This window comes from Ostrinia nubilalis, chromosome Z (assembly GCF_963855985.1).
Source record: "Ostrinia nubilalis chromosome Z, ilOstNubi1.1, whole genome shotgun sequence".
Classification (NCBI taxonomy): Eukaryota; Metazoa; Arthropoda; class Insecta; order Lepidoptera; family Crambidae; genus Ostrinia; species Ostrinia nubilalis.
Window position 1 is genome coordinate 19,220,950 of NC_087119.1, and position 24,458 is coordinate 19,245,407.

The window sequence follows — 24,458 nt, forward strand, 5'->3', positions numbered from 1 at the left end:
ATCGTGGAGCCCGCCCGACCTCTATGAGTACGTTTTCGTTGGCTTTAAGGCATTAAATACAGGATGTAAAAAACTGAGTCAAGTGTAAAACACGTTACATATTGTACAACAACCTAATTAATCCTAAAATATTAGACGCACGGCACGAATTCATTTAATAAAAGTAGTAGCCGTTAAAACATAGGTACGTTTTATTACATGTTAAGTATTCATATAGACGATAATTTATTCGTTCTATTTTTTTAACAGAATTGATCACAATCTACCAATACTCAATGAATTATTAACTAAATAGCTAATCACTACTTGGAACTCTTCTTTATTTTTGTCTTAATTACATTCTAAACTCTTATGAGTGAATATCAGCAATTCGTTAGCAAACTTTTTGAAATAAACTTTATTTATTACAAACTTTTGCCTTTATAATATTAGTAGGATGTAACATAGTCAGGATTATTTTTTACTGTACTTTGGTAATTTTCTTAAATTTAATATAATCAAAACTAATACGAGTAATGACTGAACAATACATGTCGGAATTACGTCAAACAAATAATTTTCGGCAAACAATGGTGGTGAACTGGTGAGGTTAAAAAAATGACACAATTTTCATTTGCTGGTCGAATTAAAATATAATTAAAAATCCGGTGTCGGGGCGAACACTGCAAAAATCTGAAACAATATAAATGCTATTACCAACTTTTGCACCTACATTTTTACTGTTAAAATATCCAGTTTAAGCCATGGTAATTCAGTAGCAGTAGGGATAAAAAAAATATATGAGTAGCTATTTATAAATGTTTGTGTACGGAACCCCAGGCTACTGGGCGGTCTCCGCGAACGCTCTAGCTGCGAACAAAAGACTGCGAGTGCACATGTTTTGTCTTTCTTCCATTTTCTTTTGTCGCACCATTTATTTGTATTGTTGCGTTTGTTCCTAGGGCTGATTCATCCAACGAACCTCCAGCCGCAAACGGACTCACCGAATTCGGAGAGGTAAGAGCGATTCAAGACCTTATCACAACATAGTAAGAACCCCCTAAAGCCTCGCGAAAAGCTTCAAGCGAATTCGTATAGTACCCAATTAGAAATAAGATTCATTTCTATTTTGCGCCTGAGATCCATTTAGATTGATGAAAAGGAAACGTCAATGCCATTAATTTAGAACTGTAAGTATGTTTGTTGCTAAAACGGACGATTCCAGAGGTCCGGCGTAATAGGATGGTTGTTGACGAGAAACTGGACGTTTTTCCAATATGATTAGCGAGCCGTCTTTACAATCAGCAACTTATCTGGATATTTTCCAAGCCGTTATATGTACATAGTTAGATTCAATCTCAATCTTAAAAAACCAAACTCTTGATAGTACAACAGAATAATCACGTTGATAAGAAGTAGATTAAAGAAATGTAAATGTTCTAAGGTCATAAAAGAAAATTGGCAATTGAATGGGTTTGGAAATTTCTCGAAATATTTTTCATTTCCGAGACACAAAGGACTATTGAAGTAGAATGCTTGGACAATAACGCTGAATCTCATTATAGCGTGATATTACATCTTCGCTCCACCGTCAAAGTTGAATGAATCGAGGTTTAAACCCGACTTAAGGTATGAATTTACGACTAAAATATGGAATTGAAATCAGATGAAAGTATCCTACTTATATTATGTGAATGAAGGTTTTGGTCAATATAAATGTCCGTACCGTGCCTTTTGGTATTCTTATCCAGAAAAATCAAAAGGTCGCAATATACTCGTATTTCTGAAAATTAACACTGGAAAGTAAATAAAACTAAGCATAGTTTTAAAATCAAAGTGATTAAAATAGTAACTTTGCAAAACCAATTGATTAAACTTCAAAAGGTTAACGTTACAGCGAGCATTTTAGAGCAGTGTGCAATGGTTTGAAAAATAATTAATTGTGCAAAGAGCTCGGTTATAATTCCTACTAGTAAATTGTCCCGTTACAACATTTAACCCTCGGGGATCCAAGATTTAGGCTTAGGAAATTATTCAAGGAATTACTATCCGAGAAATACATATCTTGGAATCTTAGATAACTTACAATCGAAGTCACGGCTCACGCTCGGAGCAGTATGAAATTGCTATTCTCATGGAATATCACATAAGGCGGTAAATCTCTCTTGGGTTTTAGCTCTCGGAAACGTCTCCCACAGGTAAATTATTCCCTTAGAATTAGAATATTCTGAATCGATATTGTGGGCAGTGAATAAGTTAATCATACGCGCCTAAATCTTAAATAAATCCGCTGACAAATATGAATAAAACGTGTATTTGCCAGCAAATATATCTTTTCTGGAAAATACTGTCTTTTTACGCAATTTCAAATTAATTGAATTCAATGTGGTGCTAGTTAAAAATTCCGTGCGTTTCTTTTGTATTAAATAATAGTGTTTAATTTTACTTAGCAACTAAAGTGTTCCCGCTATTTATTGAAATAGTTTTGCTAGACTGCAAACGAGCTAACTAAGTTCCCTCTTTGTGGAACTGTTCTAATCAAACGACCCAAATAGGAATGACAGTCAACGAAACAAAATATAATAAGGTATTTTTCTCAAATCGAGATAACAAACAAAGCATACAGTAAAATCGAAAACGGCGTACCTTTTGTAAAATAACTCTTGGCGCTTTTTTCTTCCTTTCAACTACAGAATAACACAAATAAATCCTCATCTTTATTTCAAATTTAAAATATTCACGTACTTACTATTGGTATTTGAATGTAACATAGGTACATAGTCAATCACATCGGCAAATTCAGCTCGAATGATATGAAAATTGTTTAGGAAACGATCTTGTACTGAACAAGAAATTTAATCCACTCGTAGTTCTCGGCAAATTAAATTTGGTGCAATCCAAAGATAGTTAGCCTTAGGACGGTGTACTCGCTTCAACTACATTATTATAACTCATATTATTACATGCTATTTGTTCTTTAGTAAAAACAGTTTTTAAAACTGCGTTTTAAATCAACTTTTAAAACGGCTACACGGCAGTTTTGTGCACACAGGATAATTAATTTAATTTTATAAATTCTGTTTGTAACTAGTCAACACTTGTATTACGAGTACGATGCAAAAAGTTCATAACATTTTGACGAGACCAAATGATATTTTTAAGCGTTAACTCTTTTATGACATAAATTCTCTAACAACAATTAATATTTAATTCTATGTATATTTAATTATCGACACCGCCGGTTTCAATATATCAAAGGAATCGAGTCTATGTTTGGAATCTCCTAATTGTGCCATAGACAAGTATTCTACAGAATTGTGGCTGTTTCGGTTGGTTTAGCAAACAATCAGGCCATTGTCACATAGGTGATATTAGATATTCATGCCAGGAATAGTATATTTGGTGCTTGAGATTCTAGACTAGAATATTGCTGGGCGATTTCACGATAAATCAATATCTAAATGGATTTAAGACAGTCAACAGTATACTAAAAGTATATCCCTTCTAGTTTTATATTCGAACAGAAATTGGTAATGTTGCAAATAAATCTAAAGATTGATAAAAGAAAGATATGGAATAATCTTATATGCAGTGAAGTGAATTAACCAATATGGTTGACGTACGAAAATAACTGAATTAAATTCTCTTTGCGAGATTTTTACCTGATCTTATGTGCAAAATTTCCAAAATCTATTGAATCGGAGTTCATAAATGTGTCTTGCTAGTGCTTCTATGTGTATTTCCATAAACCTGTTAAAACATGTATTTCACCGGTGCATTGCCAACAGAAAGTGATCAAGGAGATGAACCGGCTGGGCATGCTGGTAGACCTGTCCCACGTGGGAGAGAACAGCACCCGAGCTGCCATCAGGGTGTCACGGGCTCCGGTCATCTTCAGCCACTCGTCGGTCTACAGCCTCTGCGCCCACAAGCGCAATGTACCTGATGACATCATACAATCTCTGGTTAGTACCCCGCAATTATTAGTCCTAGCTACCAATGGCAGTAACTATAGTATGAGAAGCTCCCACTTTATATCTTCAGCCACTCGTCGGTATGCAACCTCTGTGCTCACAAGCGGAAAGTGCCTAACGACATCATCCAGTCTCTGGTTAACCCGTCATAACGTCAGAAAAGGAGATAAACCGGCTGGGTATGCTGGTAGAGCTGTCTCACGTGGGAGAGAGCAGCACCCGAGCTGCCATCAGGGTGTCACGGGCTCCGGTCATCTTCAGCCACTAATCGGTCTACAGCCCCCGAGTCCAAAAGCGCAATATGCCTGATGACATCATCCAGTCTCTGGTAAGTATCCGTATTCCATAGTGATGTCCGACAAGTTGGTCCCCTCGTTGCGTCTTTCCGTTCTATACATAGCCAGAACGCAAGGGTGTGAAACTAATCGAGTATAGTTTGGATATGACTTTGTTTACTAAGCTCCTCCAAACTATACACGACCAGTACGCATACGCTGCGTACTGCTCGCGTATACTTTGTAGTGACTTAGGTCAATTATCTTCCTCCAAAATATACATCGTCAGTACGCATACGGACTAATCATGTATGTATTGTAATAAGTTCGCGATTACAATATATACGCGAGTAGTTGCATGCTCGTCATTTTGACTTATTTACCTCTCTTTCTATTACATATTAATTCATAACTGAGTTTTTTGGTGTTTGTATTCTGCCATAGAAAATATATTTGTTTTGGGGCTGATATTTTATCAATTCTCCAATAACTCTTAAATTAAGAATTATGTATGTCAAAATGATTTTGTTCTTGAGATAAAAGCTTATAAATAAAAATAAATATCCCTGGACATTTTACACTGCGCTTCTAGTCCCAAACTAAGCAAAGCTTGTACTATGGGTACTAGATAACGGATATAAACATACTTAAATACTTTTTTTTGTAAATACATACTTATTATACATAGAAGACACCCAGTCCAATACAAACAAATATGTTCATGCACACAAATTAATGTTTGTACTGTGCGGGAATCGAACCCGCTACCTCCGGAACAGTTATCCGTTTCGAACCACTACACCAAACGGTCGACAATTTTAGTTAATAACGCACGTTTAACTTTCTTCATTCACTCTCTCTCATTTTAAATGAATTTATGATTACACTAATAAATAATTGTTATTTAATTTGAAATCTACCTAATCAATTTAATTTCAGAAACCACTTACATTAGTGTTATAAATCTAGATTAATTAATTTAAAAATGGCATCACCGTACGTGATACTACATAGGTAGTTCTTATTTCTAATCTCGAGGACAAAGCACGAGCATAATATCTAATAAAAGTAATAATTCCATATTTTACTAAATCAAATCAACTAAACACACTAGTCAACTGTAAGTGGTGTAGTATAGTTTGGAGCGAAGACGGAATCCATCCACGATACAAACTATACACGATCAGTACGCAAAATTCGTGTATAGTTTGTTGTGACCGATTTACAAAGGGACATTCCAAAATATACACGAGCAGTTTCCTATGGGTGCGTTCTGGCCATGTATAGAACGGAAAGACGCCCCCTCGTTGGTCTATAGACTTCGCCCCCACAAGCGCAACGTGCTTCATGATATCCTGAATCACCTTGGTTCGTATACTTGTAATTTGTAGTAGGGTACGCACTTGACATCTTCACGCTGCTCTTAGCTCTATCAAATATGATTCGAATATCAACAATTTCTATGAGTATAATTTGTGTTATTATAACATTTGATATTTTCAAGGTCTGAACCGAAAAGCAACGAAAGAAAATTACATTTACTAGCTATCTTCTTGTAAGTTTCAACGCTGCACCATAAACATAATTGGATGTAAAGGGATATTGTGACTCCCGTGAAGTGATTACTTACCGATACTGCCGCTAATCTTCAAAGGCTGATCCACGGGAGGCCTTTTCAATGCATTTGCGTCACCTCTACTCCCTCCATTTCAAAATTAATTCTGACTAACAACGTCCCGGGAAAAATAATAAAATTCCTTCTTACAATTTCTTACAGCGACGACTTTCGAAAAATTTTCTCCACGTTATAAAGTGGTGCATATTTTCCCTTTAACGTACTGGAATTCTAAAGCGGCACCTTAAATTATTCTGCTGAATTTTTGCGAACAGAAAATGTTCCAAGTTTTACGAAATAAGACTGTTATCGGGGAACGAGCTTAGTCACTATGTCGTCGTGCAGAAGTTGACAATGTTAAAGCAATTTGAATAAAGCTAGAACGCGGTTTTGTGGTACTCGTTTATGCATATCACAAAGTTATTTTAACAAATAAATCTTGACTATACAAACTTTCTGGTTTTAGGCATTCAGAAACTTTAACAGCATTAAATAAGATAAAACTTCATCGATCTTGGGTCGTAATATTTTTCACAGTATCAGAACAAATATTACAGTGAAATTCAACGTAACTTTAGCCAACTTCAAAAACTCCTGGTACCTTTTATTTTATGTAACACGATATCTCTCCATTAAAATTAATAATCATGTGCGAGATGTTGACATTATATTTTTATCGAGATTGTGTTATTATGTTACAAGCCTACAAGATACTACAAGATAGATTTTTTATATCAATAGGAGGTACTTATTATGTAGTAGAACTTGCTTATACATATTTTTATTTGTGATACCTTTTCTATTAAAACTGATTTGCGATTCAAAAAAAGTTTTAATTTTATTCATTTTTGGACTGAACAAAACTGAAACCAATTTATTAGCAGCTAGCCAGAATCGTTAAACAGAATTGTTATTTAGTTTCCAACTATGTAATGTTTTAGTGAAAAATATTTTTAATTTACATGTTCCTTCTTAATAATGAACAATGTTCTTTTATCATTGTGACAAAATCCATTACTTTATCATTTAACTGCTAATGTTAAATGGAAATTTACCCATGGAGCATAAAATTACTAATGAATAGTAAAACGAAAATAAACCTGCTGCTGATGGGAGAATCAAATTGTATGCACAAATGAATTTTCCGGTAATTGTTGTCGCTATAAAATTGCAATCAGAATGGACAATCTGTTTGCAAGAACAGAACGTTGTTGGCGGGAAAATGAGTTATTGTAATATTTTTAAATAAGTATTTTACTTGGTAATACATCAAGGCATAACAATAAATATATCGCATGTTGTATTACAAAATTACTTACACTTTAAAGTCGAAAACCCTGTATCATTTTAAAAATAAATATTGAGTATTTTATACAGTCTGAGCCAGCATTTTTGCAAAAAAAAAGATACCTTTTACAACTCCATTAGTTGGTACAGAGCTTAATGTACGAGCCTTTTTTAGTGTTTACGTCCACCAGCAAATGTTAATATTCTGCTTTCCTTTTCCATTTTTATATATTATGAAAAAGGCATGAATATAACTGTTTCGACGTTTATTTGAATTAATAACGCTGATTGAAGAAATAATTCGTGTATTTCGATTACTTTTCAGATTAATTTACAACCGTTGTTCGTACGTGTTTTCTTGCTGGTAATCGAGTGAAGTTGACGCGGGCCCCCCCCGCGCTCCCCTCCAGGCTCCTTGCTCGTATACAACTTCAGACGTATTATGTGCGCTGATGCGCCGATAGATGGCGTTAACATGCCGCCGGCCTTGGAAGCTCCAAGCTTCCAAAATGATGATGATCGAATCTTCATGCGTGTGTCATCGAAGGGCTCCCCGATGATGCCGCAGGCGTCCACGAGACCGCAGGCCTCGACGAGATCGCAGGCGTCGACGAGATTGCTGACGTCGACGAGATTGCAGGCGTCGACGAGATTGCAGGCGTCGACAATTCAGCTGCAGTGGGCAGTGGTAGTGGGCAGATCTTTGAAAAGGCCCGCTGTACTGTCCCCGTCGCGGTGCGAATGTCAGCGACTCGTGAAACTCCGTCTCTGCCAGGGAAGACGCGTATGATTCTCCCCAGGCACCACTTGAGAGGCGATTGATGATCATCTTTGATGAGGACGAGACTATCTAGTTTTATGTCGTCCTTCTGCGTTTTCCATTTTGTTCTTAGTTGAAGCTCTGCCACGTATTCTGTCGACCAGCGCCTCCAGAAATGTTGCCGTAGTTGCTCGACTCGGTCGTAGCGTGCCAGGCGACTGCTCGGCACCTCGGTGATGTCTTCGCAGGCTGGAGCGGTCAACGGTCGGCCGATGAGAAAGTGGGCAGGAGTTAAGGGTAAGAGGTCGGAAGGATCTGTAGACATAGCTGATAGAGGACGGGAATTTAGGATGGCTTCAATTAGTACTAAAACAGTGCTAAATTCCTCATATGTTAGGTGAGCATTGCCTACTATACGTCTAAGGTGATGCTTGCATGATCGAACTCCTGCCTCCCAAAGTCCCCCAAAATGAGCAGCGTATACTGGAATATGTTTAAATTTTATGCCATCGTTGGCAGTAAAATCTATAATTTTATCGATATTATCTTGAATTAATAATGGAAACTCTTTTTCTGCTCCAACGAAATTTTTTCCGTTGTCAGAGTGTATTTCTGCGGGTTTTCCGCGTCTTGAAATAAATCTCTTTAACGCTAAAATATAATCATTAGTGGATAAGCCACTTACTAATTCTAAATGAATGCATCTAGTTGTAAAACAAACAAATAAACAAATGTATGCCTTTATTAATTTTGACCCCCGACCCTTGCGGTTCAATATGAAAACTGGTCCCGCGTAATCTACGCCAGTGTACATAAAAGGAAAACCTGCCTCTAAACGTTCTTTAGGTAAATTACCCATTATTGGAGTTAAAGTTTTTCCTTTCAGGCGTGAACACCTTACGCATTCATGCACTATTTTTCTGGCGAGATTCCTACCAGAAAGCGGCCACCAACTTTCGCGTATAGTGCACAATAGGTGCTGGGGTCCAGCATGTAATAAATGTTTATGATAGTATTTAAATAAAAGACCGGTAAAATGATGTTTGCTACACAACAATGCAGGATGCCGTTTATCATAATTAAACCTGGACGAATCGCATAACCTACCTCCCACACGAATTAATTTATTATCGTCAAGAAATACATTTAAACTTAAAATACCATTCGCTTCTTTACATTTTGTTAGTGGTATTTCGTTTAATAAGTTGTTGTATACAGTCGGAAACATCTGGGCTTGCGCGCAGCGTGTCACAACAATTTCTGCATCGTGTAACTCGGCGACTGATAAGGGACCGGTGCGTCGCGCCTGCTTATTGCGTGTATTGTGAATAAACCTCAGTAGGTACGCTCCAGTCCGCTTCAATCTATTAAACTGTGAAAACCTTTTGAAGTCGAATAAGCTATCTGCATTTGTACAAACTGCACTAACTATTTTAAGTTTTAACTCTGGTAGATCTTCACGGATAGGTATCGCTTGAGTATCCCTTGACCAGTCTGCACAATGTAAAAAGGTAGGCCCGTGCCACCACAGGTTATTGTTCTTTAGTGCATCGATGTAAAGGCCCCTTGACACTAGATCGGCTGGGTTTTTATCGCCGTCTATATGCAACCACAGTGAATCGCCTGTCAACTCGTTTACCTCTGTTATTCGATTTTGTACAAAAGTTTTTAATAAATGTGGGGACATACGTAACCACCCCATCACGATTGTTGAGTCCGTCCAAAAGCAAACAGAATCGAATTTTAATCTAAGTGACTCAACAATCTTTTTGTACAATCTCGCACCAATTAAAGCACCACAAAGTTCTAATTTTGGGATACTGATCGTTTTCAAGGGAGCAACCTTACTTTTTGCACATAGTAGATTAAGCGAGACTACTGAATTCTCATCTATTGTACGAATATATGCACAAGCGCCGTATGCATCTTGTGATGCGTCTGAAAAAATATGTAGTTCCGTACGATGAGTGTGAGCTGCCCTAACACATCGTGGAATTTTAATGTCGTGTAAATGTTTTTGAATCGAATCTATGAATTTATGGAATTTTTCTGTGACGTCACTCGGTACTAGGTCATCCCAGTCGATTTTACATAGCCACAGCTTTTGTAAAATGATCTTAGAAATTATGACAACAGGGCCTAGGAGACCTAAAGGGTCATAAATTTGAGAAATGATTGACAACATCTTTCGTTTAGTTAATTGAGTGTTATCGCAGTTCTTACCTAACTCGGACGTAAAATGAAGCAGGTCATTTTTATTATGCCATCCTAAACCGAGTGTTTTTGTTTGTGTATGCTCGCCTATTGCCAACTCTTTTGACGAGTTTGTCGAGGTTACGTCACAGTTAAATGTCCATTTACGTAATGGATAGCAATATTGCCTTAAAATTTGTGATATTTTTTCGCAAATATTTATTAATTCAGCAGGATCATCGCATCCTGTAATTAGATCATCAACGTAAAAGTCCTCTTTGATAATGCGCGATATTTTTTCATCGTCGCATTCCTGTGCTACCTGTTGTAGGCATCGCATACTAAGGTACGGCGCTGACGCAGTGCCATACGTCACGGTATTTAACCTATACACGTCTATCGGATCCGAAGGGCTTTCTCTCCAAAGTATAAGCTGTAAATTACGCTGGTCTTCATGAATGAGCGTCTGTCGAAACATCTTCTCGACGTCCGCGCTTGCTACCCAATAATATTGCCTAAAGCGTAATAAAATCGAGAAAATATCGTTTTGAAGCCTAGGTCCGATAAACTGTAAATCGTTTAAGGATTTATCAGAGGTAGTGGCGCAGCTGGCGTCAAATACTACCCTTAATTTAGTAGTAGTACTACTCTCGCGAAATACGCCGTGATGCGGTAAAAAATAGTGTGGATCACTGTACTCGTTTATTTTTGTCATGTGACCTAAATCCCTATATTCTCGTATAAAATCCACATACATACGTTTATATTGAGGCATACGTTCTAACTTCCGTTCTAACGAGAGAAATCGTTTATAGGCAACCGAATATGAGTCACCCAACAAATCAGCTGACTCCTTTAGAGGTATACGAACTGAAAACCTACCATCTATTTCCCGTTTTGTCGTATTTTTAAATATTTCCTCGCATTTACGTTCATCACAGGTAAGTATATTTTCGCGAGGGCCACTATCCTCCAATTCCCAAAATTGACGTAATTGTAAATCGATAGTTTGTGTAAAATTGCATTGAATGTTTTGTTTACAACGCATTTTATTCGTATAAATTGGCCCGGAAATCAACCAGCCCAATTTCGTATCTTGAAGGTACGGACCACTTTTTAATCGTATTTTATTATCGTTTAAAATTTCCCAAAATAAGTCCGCACCTATTAATAAATCGACTTCCGAAGGTAGATAATAAGTAGGATCAGCGAGCTCGATGTTGTTTGGAATTCGTATAGTCTCAACATCGATACTCACGGGCGGTAAGAATGACGTGATACGCGGTAAAACAAAACATTGAACGCTCGTAGAAAAATCGTTTAACTTTGAGTGAATAATCAAATCGCATAATTTATTAGAGTGTGACACCGATTGTCCCACACCTGATATTCGAACAGTGGACTGTAAAAACTTCGTATACTTAATTCGTTTACAAAATGTTTCCGAGACGAAACAATGTTGGCTCCCGTTATCTAGGAGCGCTCGTGCCGTGTGTCGCTTATTATTATCGTCCAGTACCTCGATTAGCGCTGTAGATAATAGAACTGGTCGCGTCAACACCGGCAGAGGTGTATTTTGTGTTTGATTCAATGATGAATGCAATACAGTTGATTTTAATTGTGACGTACTGGATGCATTATGTGATGACGTATTAACACAGTTGAGGGAATCTTTATGTAGTAAGCTGTTATGTTTTTGTTTACATTGCTGACAAGGGCCGAAAAAACAGTCTTTAATCAAGTGACCTGGACGTAAACAATTGGGACAAAGGTTGTTATCATTGACTAATCTATGTCGATCCTCAACAGACAAATTTAAAAACATACTACATATGTATAACGCGTGATTCCCACGACATAATACACAAACACGATTACGTTTAGCTGATTTATTGTTTTCCGATTTCGCAGCCACATAACTATAACTATGTGCTTGCACTGCTGGAGATTTCACATTTTGAGACTGTTTATTACAATTATTGAATTTATTAAAGTTGCTGTTATTAGAATTGCTATTATTATTATTCACGTTTATCATTTCTAATAAATCAGCTCGGTTCTTGAGAAAGGTCAGCAAATCGTCCAGTTTCAACTTACGGTTAGAACTATTTGTAATTAACGCGCCCTTGTGATTCTCCCACTCACGTTCAGTGGATGAATCGAGTTTACATACGATTAAATACATAATCAGAGTGTCCCATGACTTGGTGGGTTCTCCTAATGATTCTAGGGCACGTAGATTACGCAAAATAGTGTCAATTAGTTTTCTAATAAGTAAAGGTGATTCCCTATTCATATTTGGCAAAGAAAACAACGACTTTACATGGTTGTGTATCAAAAGACGATCGTTTTGGAATCTATTGACTAATAGTTCCCACGCATGAACATAATTTGCATCTGTTAATTCCAATGCGCCTATGACCTGAAGTGCACTACCGCTAAGCGATGACCGCAAATAATGGAACTTTTGAATCGCATCTAAATCGGTACGGCAATGAATCATAGTACAATAGGAATTTTTGAATTCTAGCCAGTTGTCATAAGAACCGTCAAAGGTGGGTAATTTAATATCAGGTAATTTAATTTGCATCGACTGACCTTTTTTGCATAAATTACCGCTATTCGTAACAATATCCTCACTATTGTCTTCCCAAATCGATTTAGCAAGAGAAATACACCCGTAATACTGTTCCTCAAAACTTTCTCGATATTCAATAAGACTTACAAGATCATTTTCATCAGAGATTTCCTCTATTTTACTTTGTAATGTATTAAATTCATCAAATACAGACTCCAATTGAGAAATTCTTAATTTTAATTCAATTAATTGAGGCTTTGTCAAATCGATATTTTGTAATTTTGAAATATATTTATCGAATGACGTTAATCGAGCTTTGAGTACTCCTCTTTGCCTTTTTAGGTCTGTAACGGATGTTTTTAAAGAAGTAGAACGTTCTTTGGAGGCTGACCGACTACCCTCCCTAGAAGATGTTTTAGGAATTCTAAGCTTAGAATTTGCAGAAACATATTCCTCATCGCTCATTATGGGAAGAAATTAGAAAGCAAAGAGTACGTACGGTTTTTTGCAGGATCACCTTATTCGCTTACGGCGCACAGTAGGCTGTGACGTTGCAGTTGTCACGAACACCACAAACGGCTGGAATTTTGAAAAATAACACTGTTTCAGCACTAATCGATTAGGATGGGACGTGAAAAGGAAGGATAACACCTGACCGTTGATCCGATTGATGTGTCTTGGCCTGGTTCCTCGTCTTTGGCTTCAGTTTCAGGATACGCGCCGGGCAACGACTTCCGTGCAATATCTTGAGTCCAAGGCTCCGTCCGACTCGTAGGACCAATGTTTCGACGTTTATTTGAATTAATAACGCTGATTGAAGAAATAATTCGTGTATTTCGATTACTTTTCAGATTAATTTACAACCGTTGTTCGTACGTGTTTTCTTGCTGGTAATCGAGTGAAGTTGACGCGGGCCCCCCCCGCGCTCCCCTCCAGGCTCCTTGCTCGTATACAACTTCAGACGTATTATGTGCGCTGATGCGCCGATAGATGGCGTTAACAATAACAATAATTTATTTGCAGAAGGAGAATGGTGGCATCATCATGATCAACTTCTTCCCGGACTTCGTCAAGTGTGCTCCAAACGCGACTCTTTCTGATGTGGCTGGTAAGTCATTATTCAATTTACTACCTAAATTAAGTAAATCGCAGGATAACTTTAGTTAACTAGTGAAAGCTTTACATCTACGATACTACATACTGCTACTACTATAACTTTACAAAAGTACCTAAGTACTGAAGCGTATGAAAACCAAGCGGTAGAACCACTGAAGCGTATGATTTCAAACAATCGTGATAAAATTACAGTCAATAGGTCGGTTAAGGTTGTGTGTTCATGAGAGCTGGGCGAGATACAAAGCTAGAAATAAAAGGTAGGTAGATAAACGATTCTTTTAAACTCTTTTGAACTTCAAAGCAATCGAGAGTTATGAGTAAGATAAGTCCCTATTCGTTTCTCAAGCAAGCTTTTGACTACACGAAGCACACAGCGTCAGCTGTCACAGCTGGCACTCCGCCCCATTACCTCGCACTTCTCTACAGGAAAAGCAGCCGTAAAGCGTGATTACATTCATCTTGTTTTCTTAAAATATCTAGATGCCTTAACGCTGTCGCGGAAATGCGAGATGTAATTAGATTTATCTCCTACTTTGCAATGTCATCCTTCATTTTAAGAGAATATCCTCGCTGTCGCGGTGTTTTTGTTTCAAAAGGCAAATTCATATACAAAATGCTCCTTTGGTGCTAATAGAAAATGAAACTGAATCTGCATCATGTAATCTTTAGACTATCCAAATGCAGCATCATTTATTTGAATGTTTACTAACACTAATAAAATACTAGCTTTCATACTTTCAGCAGCTTTTGCATGAAAGAGTTATAAACATCCTTTCAGTTAGGATTAAATATCTAAGGACAATAATGCAAAATCAATGGGCCAACAAAAGGTATCGTTAAATCATTTGCCCGCAAAGTTAACCGGGCTCGGCTGGAATCGGTGACCGATTGTACCACATTGCACATTTGTACCCCACCGGCCACAACGACTATTGTTCCGAACGGAACAGTCGCATGATAGTGCGTACAAAGACGGATTTCCATGATAGGAAACCCGATTGGATCCAGTATCCATGGATTCTATTCGGATATTACAACGTATGGGAGTACGAAACCATACATTATTGCATGACCTAACTCAATATCAGGAATAGGTTGCGTACCTAGGTTGAATTGCAAAGAGCTTTTTATTGTGAAATCTTTTACATATCAGGCCATGTTGTTACATTCATGAAAAGGCTCACAAAAATCTCAATCCTCTTCCTTTCCAAGCGCCAAAAGCTAGCAGATTTCCGCTAGACAACTTTAATAGCGATTCTCACCTTAGTCGCTCGCTCGACTAGTCTTAATTCGGGCACCCTTTCAATAGAATTTGTATTCTGTGTTTTTTAAATTGGTTTGGTCTAGTAGTTCAAATAGTTTCCATTACTTCGGCATTTCCTTATTGTTTGAAAGATGATCATTGTGCTTAATATACTCTATTTTAATTAAATTAACATACACGCAGAATTATAAAAACTCAACAGTGAATATCCGGCCGCAATAAATGCTATTTTAGCAAAAAATATTAATAAACTTTGGTATTACGTCGTCTACACTTTATTCTATTGTAGTAGTGTTGTTTGTTCGTTATGACGTTTATAGCGCAATTAATTTGATTATAGCCTGACCAGGAACATAAAAACCCTGGCATAGAGGCGCTTCAATTGCATTTGATAGTGCAACACTGAGTACAGTCGTACATGTGTTAAATTAATAGGCTAAATTTATGTATCAGGATTCAGGATTACGGGCTAATTTGATATTTTCATAAATGAACGAAAAATATTATTAAAGGTAACCTGGTTTAAATAAATTAAATGAAACCATCAATCGAGCTAGTACGATTTATTTTATTATTCATCAATAATCAAATTCAGAACTTGAATATTCAACTGCAATGTCTGCTCATGAACGCTTCAAACTCGGTACTTCTTTCCCAATTCCATAAAATTCAAAACTTAGAAAGTGACAAAAAACTTTAAAATAGGTAGTTGAAACAGACTACAGCTAATTTTCATAGTGGACTGTACTATACGATAAACATGTCAGTCAATTTGACAACCTTTGTCGGAAACATTATTCAATGAAAATATTGTCCGAACCCTTAGTATTTATCTTCGACAAATACATTAACACATCGTGAACCACTTTTCTTTCACGACTATAAAAATATTTTAGCAATTTAATTCACAAAATCAATTGCACACATTTAAAATAAAGTTTGTTTACACTTTGACAACAATAGACTGACATGCAAGGTGACATGTCAATGAAGTTTTCAGTTACTGTTGCCATTAAAAGAAATTAGTACCATTAGTTTTCCGCAACATGGCGAGGGTTTTTATGTTCCTGGTCAGGCTATACCACCAAATGAAAATAATTTCATCGACGTATGTTGTTGGATAAGTTAACATTAATTCTACAGCCACTAAATTGATTCACATTTTGGCTTTCACACGTGCTCGTAGTTTTATAAATTAATGTAAATATCATTTTATTATCGGCCGAATACTGAAACACTACTCAAATCTGTCACTCAGCTGACGGGCTCCTAAATTTAAGTATCCTTCAATTTTAAATGGTATTCTCAAACGCCACTCAACGGATTTGAAGCCGTGATCAGCTAAGCAGCTCTCAAATGTTTACATAATGGCAACATTTACCAAAAAAAGTATGTTTTCATTATAACTTATACTTATATGATAACTTTACGTTTTTTATCCATTACACGCAGCATCGTTTGGTTATGTATTGTCTTTTATGGAAAATTATACTCAATCAACTTAACATAGAACAGTTTATTTTTAGTTTCTATTATATATAAATCTCGTTTTATCATATAAAAAAAATAATGCTTGCATTTTTATTTAATTAAAAAAATAATTTTAAAGGTGATACTTTTTATTGCTGAAATCTATTAAGTGGCGATCGTGGACCGAAACGTAACCACAATTGACATTTATCATTGTTGACAGAGCATCAAATTGACAAATCAACAACTCTTGGAAATGTTGCTATTATAGACTAAGAGCTAGTGAACGCCAGACCTACGTTATTTTATAAAGGCTGAAAGTTTGTCAGCGCATGCTCCCAACATAGCTAAGAACCATGGCCAAACATGAAGTTTGGGTCATGGTGGCTTTGGCAGACAGACGGTACTAAAGGTGTGTAAAATACCAACTTAATTACGTCAAAGTATAAAGGCTGATTTTTTGATATTTCCTTCAAAATGTTATTAGAAATGACGTCATTAATTGACAGACACCTACCATGGTGGCAGCCCTTAGCCAGACACCTTAAAGTTCATGAAAATGTAGTCCTACTTACGTCATACTATAAAAGCTGATATTTACATAAAATATTTGAACTATCATTTGATGAAGTTTCCTCATCAGCCAGACACTTCTGATGGTTCCTTCGCCTTGCCAGACAGCTTTTAGGGTGGCTGAAAGTGCGAAAGCGAGGCACTATAATTATTGTTTTTTGTACTTTTTCTTATGTTACTCAAGTATTTGAGTCTGTAAATCATCATCTCATGTTGAGGAGCTGATGATGGAAGGTAAGTACAACTCCGGAAGGCTTAGATAATCCCTAATTTTAAAGTGATTACCTCTGAAAGTTGCCTAGATTAAAGTTCTTAGCAACATTATCATTACCTAGTTTAATGCTAATGTTGCTAAGAACTTTACTCTAGGCGTTTAGCAACTATTTTGAAGATAAAATTTGTGGCACCACATTTTCCGCGTATATAAATTCTAGTGAGGATTTGGGGGTCCTAATTCAATATAGAATTGTTATAGTATTATTTGATACTATAAATTTGATTATACTATGCATAGTAATAGATATATCGTGATGGTTTCGCTGGAAGGATACTCTGCAGCGCAACCACTTTCAATAACAAAATACGGCGAAACCTGTGACATATTTTTTTTAAAATAGGACTGGAATTTTATAGACATTTCAAAGATTTATTTTAGAAACACACTAGACTAGTTAAATCAAAAGTAGTTCCGCCGGGGAGCATGACGTGAATTATCCTACAACTCCTAAGCGTTAAGGAGTTGTACCTTCCATCAACATGGGATAATGACTAGCTGATGCAAACACCCAAATAACTTTAGAAACTATACTATACTATGGGTGATTGCTATAGTAATTGGCCTGTACATAGTTATTGGCCACCTTGGCTAAAATAAAAATAAACAAGCATATGTACGTTATTAACGGCCGAATACTGAAACGCCATTTAAATATTTGACGGCTTCTCAAATAGTTAAGCAGCTCCTAAACTTACATTTCGCATACTCAAAACAATATCTGAGCAGTTCTCAATTTTTAAGCACCTCTCAAATTAAGTTGCACTCAAACGCCACTTAAATGAATTTTCGCATACTGAAACGCCATTCAACGCTAAGCATTACTCAAACAACTGTCAAATCGTCTTAAGCAGCTGTTAAATTTGAGAGTGCTCGCGCGGTATCTTAAATCCTATTCTTATACCTAAATCGACCTAAATAGTGGTAAATAATGTGTGTCATCGTTATCATTTCTTTCGAGGCTCGAGGAAATACCTAGATCTAATCGCAGGAACGCAATAATGCTGAACGCTATTGAAAAATATTATTATAATGACATGCAATTCCGAGCGAGGTTCCGCATCTCTAAAGAAACGGTGTTGTGTCTGGATTCATAATTTGGAAGCTCTTTGAAACCCCGCACCAAACGCCATACAACCAGTGGACCAAATACTTATTATAACCCTACTGTTCTACGCAACGGGAAGTTATGAACGTGTACTAGGTGATATCTTCCACATCTAACAACCAACTGTGCATCGTATAGTGCACGAAGTAACAACCAAAATAGCTGCTATGAAACCGCAATACATAAACATGCCTATTTCTGAGGAATAAGGGGACATCGCATAGCAGCATTTCCAAGAGTTGTTGATTTGTCAATTTGATGCTCTGTCAACAATGATAAATGTCAATTGTGGTTACGTTTCGGTCCACGATCGCCACTTAATAGATTTCAACAATAAAAAGTATCACCTTTAAAATTTTTTTTTTAATTAAATAAAAATGCAAGCATTAATTTTTTTATATGACAAAACGAGATTTATATATAATAGAAACTAAAAATAAACTGTTCTATGTTAAGTTGATTGAGTATATTTCCATAAAAGACAATACATAAACAAACGATGCTGCGTGTAATGGATAAAAAACGTAAAGTTATCATTTGTGTAAATGAAAACATACTTTTTTTGGTAAATGTTGCCAGTAGGTAAACATTTGAGAGCTGCTTAGCTGATCACGGCTTCAAATCCGTTGAGTGGCGTTTGAGAATACCATTTAAAATTGAAGGATACTTAAATTTAGGAGCCCGTCAGCTGAGTGACAGATTTGAGTAGTGTTTCAGTATTCGGCCGTAAGAGTGGAAAAGAGACACAAATACTTTCTCTGAGCAATACGCTGTCCAATGTAGTATGTCAGAGTAAGAACAGATGGCACTCTAAACAGCAGAAGCTTTCTTTCGACAACGAGTCGTCCGAGTAGCCGCATGCTTGTCAAAATTTTAAGGTAAATATAATTATGAATATTGTTCGTAATTTAATTGTTTTTGCTTGTTATAGTAATTTTACTGTTTTTTTGTAAAGAGATAAATGGTAGCTTATGTAGATAGATTAAGTTACTTTGTTTTGGAACAAAATAACTTTAAAATTATACCGGCCAATAACTATACCACGTTTTCTATTTATTTCAGTTATTGGCCATGGGTGGCCAATAATTAAATTTTACTTTTATTGTATTTTTATTCAAGATTAAGTTAATTTTACCCTTAAATATTTGCTATTAAAATACTAACGTCCTAACCTATTAGGATCAGTAATTAGCCGGGGGGCCAATTACTGACACTTATGCACGGCCAATAACTATTTTTATTGATTTACTTTACCTAGATTGTTACAAGATGCCGTAGGTAACACAGTATACTAAGGTTGGTATAAGTAGTTGGAACAGAAACACTTAATCAGTTAAAAAAATAAAACAAATAATACCTGAAATGCAAAACAATTATTTTTTTTTATTCTCTATCGTTTGTGGGACTATTTATTATAAGCAAAATGGATTGGAAGCGGAAGTTACAGATGAACCTGAACCTGTATATCAGAGGATTCTGGAAGAAAAAGCTTAAGAAAAAGAAATCCTCGAGAAAGAAAAAAGGGAACGGAAAATTGAAAGAGCACAAAAAAGAGAGGACAGAAAACGGAAAGCTGAAGAAAAGAAAACTGCTAAAATAAAAAAAGTAAGAATAATGTATCTGTATCCAATCAAATCTGTAATATTTGCAAAAAGCTTATAAAAAATAGACTTTTAGTATGCTCTGAATGTCACCGTGTCTTTCATAAATCTTGTGCAACAGCATATTCCTGAAGAAGAAGGAGACAGTTATCTTTGTCACAATTGTTACAATGTTACTGAATGTACTGACGATGATGAGATAGATGAAGAAATCGATAAGAGTGATACTGATGACGAATTCTTAGCTAATCTTAAGGAAAGACAAAATGAGTTAGGATTACAAAGCGTGAAGTTTCAGTGATTTTTATGGGTTTTTTTCGGTGGCTAATAACTGTACTTCTAGGAGCCAATTACTGTGTTTTTGGGGCCAATAGCTAAATTTAATGTGATCTCTGATATTTTTAAAATTATTATTGAAATTCTTATCGTATAACACCAAATAGGTACTAGCTTAAATAGCAGCAATATTGTTTTCTCATAATAAAATATAAAAAGTAAAGAAAAGTTGAGTTTTTGTTACATTTTACACAAGTTAACTTACACAACGCTCTTAATAAAGGGCCAATAACTGTAGCAATCACCCTATATACTGGTTAAGGAATTGTCCTCCAACTCCTAAGCCTGAAGGAGTTGTACTTACCTTCCATCATCAGCTCATCAACATGAGATGATGATTTACATACTCAAATACTTGAGTAACATAAGAAAAAGTACAAAAAACAATATTTATAGTGCCTCGCGTTCGCACTTTCAGCCACCATAAAAGCTGTCTGGCAAGGCGAAGGAACCATCAGAAGTGTCTGGCTGATGAGAAAACTTCATCAAATGATAGTTCAAATATTTTATGTAAATATCAGCTTTTATAGTATGACGTAAGTAGGACTATATTTTCATGAACTTTAAGGTGTCTGGCTAAGGACTGCCACCATGGTAGGTGTCTGTCAATTAATGACGTCATTTATAATAACATTTTGAAGGAAATATCAAAAAATCAGCCTTTATACTTTGACGTAATTAAGTTGGTATTTTACACACCTTTAGTACCGTCTGTCTGCCAAAGCCACCATGACCCAAACTTCATGTTTGGCCATGGTTCTTAGCTATGTTGGGAGCATGTGCTGACAAACTTTCAGCCTTTATAAAATAACGTAGGTCTGGCGTTCAGTAGCTCTTAGTCTATTAGGCCAGTAGAATTAAACACAAAAATTGATTAAATCGGAAATAATTCCTACAAAAGATTTTTTTGCTTTAATGGCTTCATTGGTTGCCCATTAAGACTCTCCTAAGTTTTCGACTTCGACGGAGTTGTGCTTAAGTGGTGGGGGCCCCCGAAAGGGGCGTTTTTTCGGTTTTCCGGTTATACCGCGTAAAGGACTTACCCTATCGAAAAGTGGTCTTCTTGTCGGTTAAAGGGCACTTAATCCTGCATTGAATAAGACCAAATTCATATGTTTTGGACAAACCGTTCTCGCGCTAAAGTTCGGCAAAGTAGAAAATATACGTATAATTAATGACCCTCTCCACGTCCAATGGCTTAATACCCACATGCTTCCAAGCCTTGTAAAGGGTCGCCTTAACCAGTGTAACCCTAACAAGGCTCACGAGTTTGATTCGCTTATCCTTGTTCGTCCCAGCCGTTCCTTAACTGCGGTTGCTGCACCTCTTCCTGGCACTCTCCTGAACGACTCTGTGTTACCTAATGTGGCTGCCCCTCTTCCTTGTACCCTCCTGTACGATTTCATTGCTTAGCCATATGCCTGGTCCAAGGTTCGACGCCATAAAATCAACTTCGTACGAGTGAAAATAGTTTAAATACTATTTCCCGTGCTTGCAACATTTTTCTTTACTGCTTCGCCTCTATTAGTTGTAGAGTGATTGTATATATCCTATAGCCTTCCTCAATGTATGAGCTATTCAACACAAAAATAATGATTTCAATCAAACTAGTAATTCTTAAGATTAGCGCGTTCAAACAAACAAACAAAAATCTCTTCAGCGTTTTAATATGAACTTGTTGTTGTTGATTTTTGGCGTCGAACCTTAGACCAGGCATACGGCTAGGCAACGTAGTCATGCAGGAGGATACAAGGAAGAGGGGCACCCACATTAGGTAACACAGAGTCGTTCAGGTGAGTGCCAGGAAGAGGTGCAGCAACCGCAGTTAAGGAACGGCTGGGACGAACAAGGATAGGCGCATCAAGCTCGTAAGCCTTGATAGGGTTACACTGGTTGAGGTGGCCCTTTTCAAGACTTGGAAGCCTGTGGGTAACAAACCATTGGACGTGGAGAGGGTCATTAATTATACGTATATTTTCTACTTTGCCGAACTTTAGCGCGAGAACGGTTTGTCCAAAACATATGAATTTGGTCTTATTCAATGCAGGATTAAGTGCCCTTCAACCGTCATCAAGACCACTTTTTGATAGGGTAAGTCCTTTACGCGGTATAACCGGAAAACCGAAAAAATGCCTCTTTCGGGGGCCCCCACCACTTAAGCACAACTCCGTCGAAGTCGAAAACTTAGGAGAGACTTAATGGGCAACCAATGAAGCCATTAAAACAATAAAATCTTTTGTAGGAATTATTTCCGATTTAAAAGCTAATTCTACTGGACTATATGCAATGTCCCCTTATTCCTCAAAAATAGGCATGTTTATGTAAAGCGATAATTTCATAGTAGCTATTTTGGTTGTTACTTCGTGCACTATACGATGCACAGTTGGCTGTTAGATGTGGAACTTGTGGAAGATATCACCTAGTAGTACACGTTCATAACTTCCCGTTGCGTAGAACAGTAGGGTTATAATAAGTATTTGGTCCACTGGTTGTATGTCGTTTGGTGAGGGGTTTCAAAGAGCTTCCAAATTATGAATCCAGAAACAACACCGTTTCTTTAGAGACGCGGAACCTCGCTCGGAATTGCATGTCATTATAATAATATTTTTCAATAGCGTTCAGCCTTATTGCGTTCCTGCGATTAGATCTAGGTATTTCCTCGAGGCTCGAAAGAAATGATAACGACGACACACATTATTTACCACTATTTAGGTCGATTTAGGTATAAGAATAGGATTTAAGATACCGCGCAAGCACTCTCAAACTTAACAGCTGCTTAAGACGATTTGACAGTTGTTTGAGTAATGCTTAGCGTTGAATGGCGTTTCAGTATTCGAAAATGCATTTGAGAGGCGTTTGAGTACAACTTAATTTGAGAGGTGCTTAAAAATTGAGAACTGCTCAGATATTGTTTTGAGTATGCGAAATGTAAGTTTAGGAGCTGCTTAACTATTTGAGAAGCCGTCAAATATTTAAATGGCGTTTCAGTATTCGGCCGGGATATTCAAATTCAAATATTAGTATTTCGGTTTCCGAAGTCAGGACAGAAACATTATTTAATTTTGAATGTAGGTATAATATCGTTTTACAGGAGGGCTTCATCTCTTAAATAAATAAAAACTCTTTGGACAAACATACTCAGTAATGTGCCTGTTTCTTCCACATCTTCTTAGCACCAGCCGGTAAAATGCGATGGTAAGTGGTAAAGCTAGCAATGTGTGTACCATACCACACGTCATGGTTTGAATTTAACGAATATTTGCTGGTTATAATAATGCGGTTGGAACGTAAACCGAATAGTTCAAATAACTTTACCAAATCTAAATGTTACATTGCGGTCAATGCTGAATATGATCAATTCAAAGAATAAATTAATTATAAATTGCTTATTTAACCTTAGGATTTAATGCTAATGAGGTTATTTGTTGTGGTTTATATTGTAGGCAGGACTTACCGGTAATGTAGGAATTAAATAATTTTTAATGATCAGTTTTTGATTTTTTTATTTAGAAGCCAAGACTAGATTTATTATACAAAGGCAAGTAATGGCTGTGAAATAGAGCTAAATAATGTTGTTAATAAAATATTTACGATAGTAAACTAGATATATTAATGCCCTGTTTCTTAGTAAATTGTCATTGCTTTCGTGATGTAAAATATAAATGAAGATATAAGCAGTTGCTTCTAAAATTATCTGAGAAGGGCTCTTAAGTAGACTGGCTGAGGCTCATAATATTCAAGTGGCCGCTAACCTCTAATTTGACGATATTCAAAAATTTTCCACATTTTTGTAACATTTTTCATTGATGCTCCACTCTTATTGATCGTGGCGTGATGTTATATAGGCTTAAAGCTTTCCTCAATAAATGGACTATCCAACACAAAATATTTTTTCATATCGACCCTGTTGATCCTAAAATTAGCGCGTTCAACCAAACCATGGTACAAAATAGCGCAGGTGTGCAAACTTCCATTCCCTAGTTTCTATTATAGCGTGAAATAAGCCCTTTGTTTGGGGCCCGGTGTTTGCACTGCAAGTCTTCACGGTGAGCACA

The 24,458-nt window shown here is 36.6% G+C and overlaps 1 protein-coding gene across 1 annotated transcript in view; it reads left to right on the forward strand.

The window, feature by feature from the left end:
* LOC135086787 (dipeptidase 1-like) overlaps positions 1-24,458 on the forward strand; it is a 229,171-nt gene that overhangs the window by 178,783 nt on the left and 25,930 nt on the right. Inside the window, exons 7-9 of the mRNA XM_063981579.1 lie at positions 942-996; positions 3,768-3,944; positions 13,685-13,769. Coding sequence (XP_063837649.1) covers positions 942-996; positions 3,768-3,944; positions 13,685-13,769 — 317 coding nt within the window. The remainder of the gene's footprint in view (positions 1-941; positions 997-3,767; positions 3,945-13,684; positions 13,770-24,458) is intronic.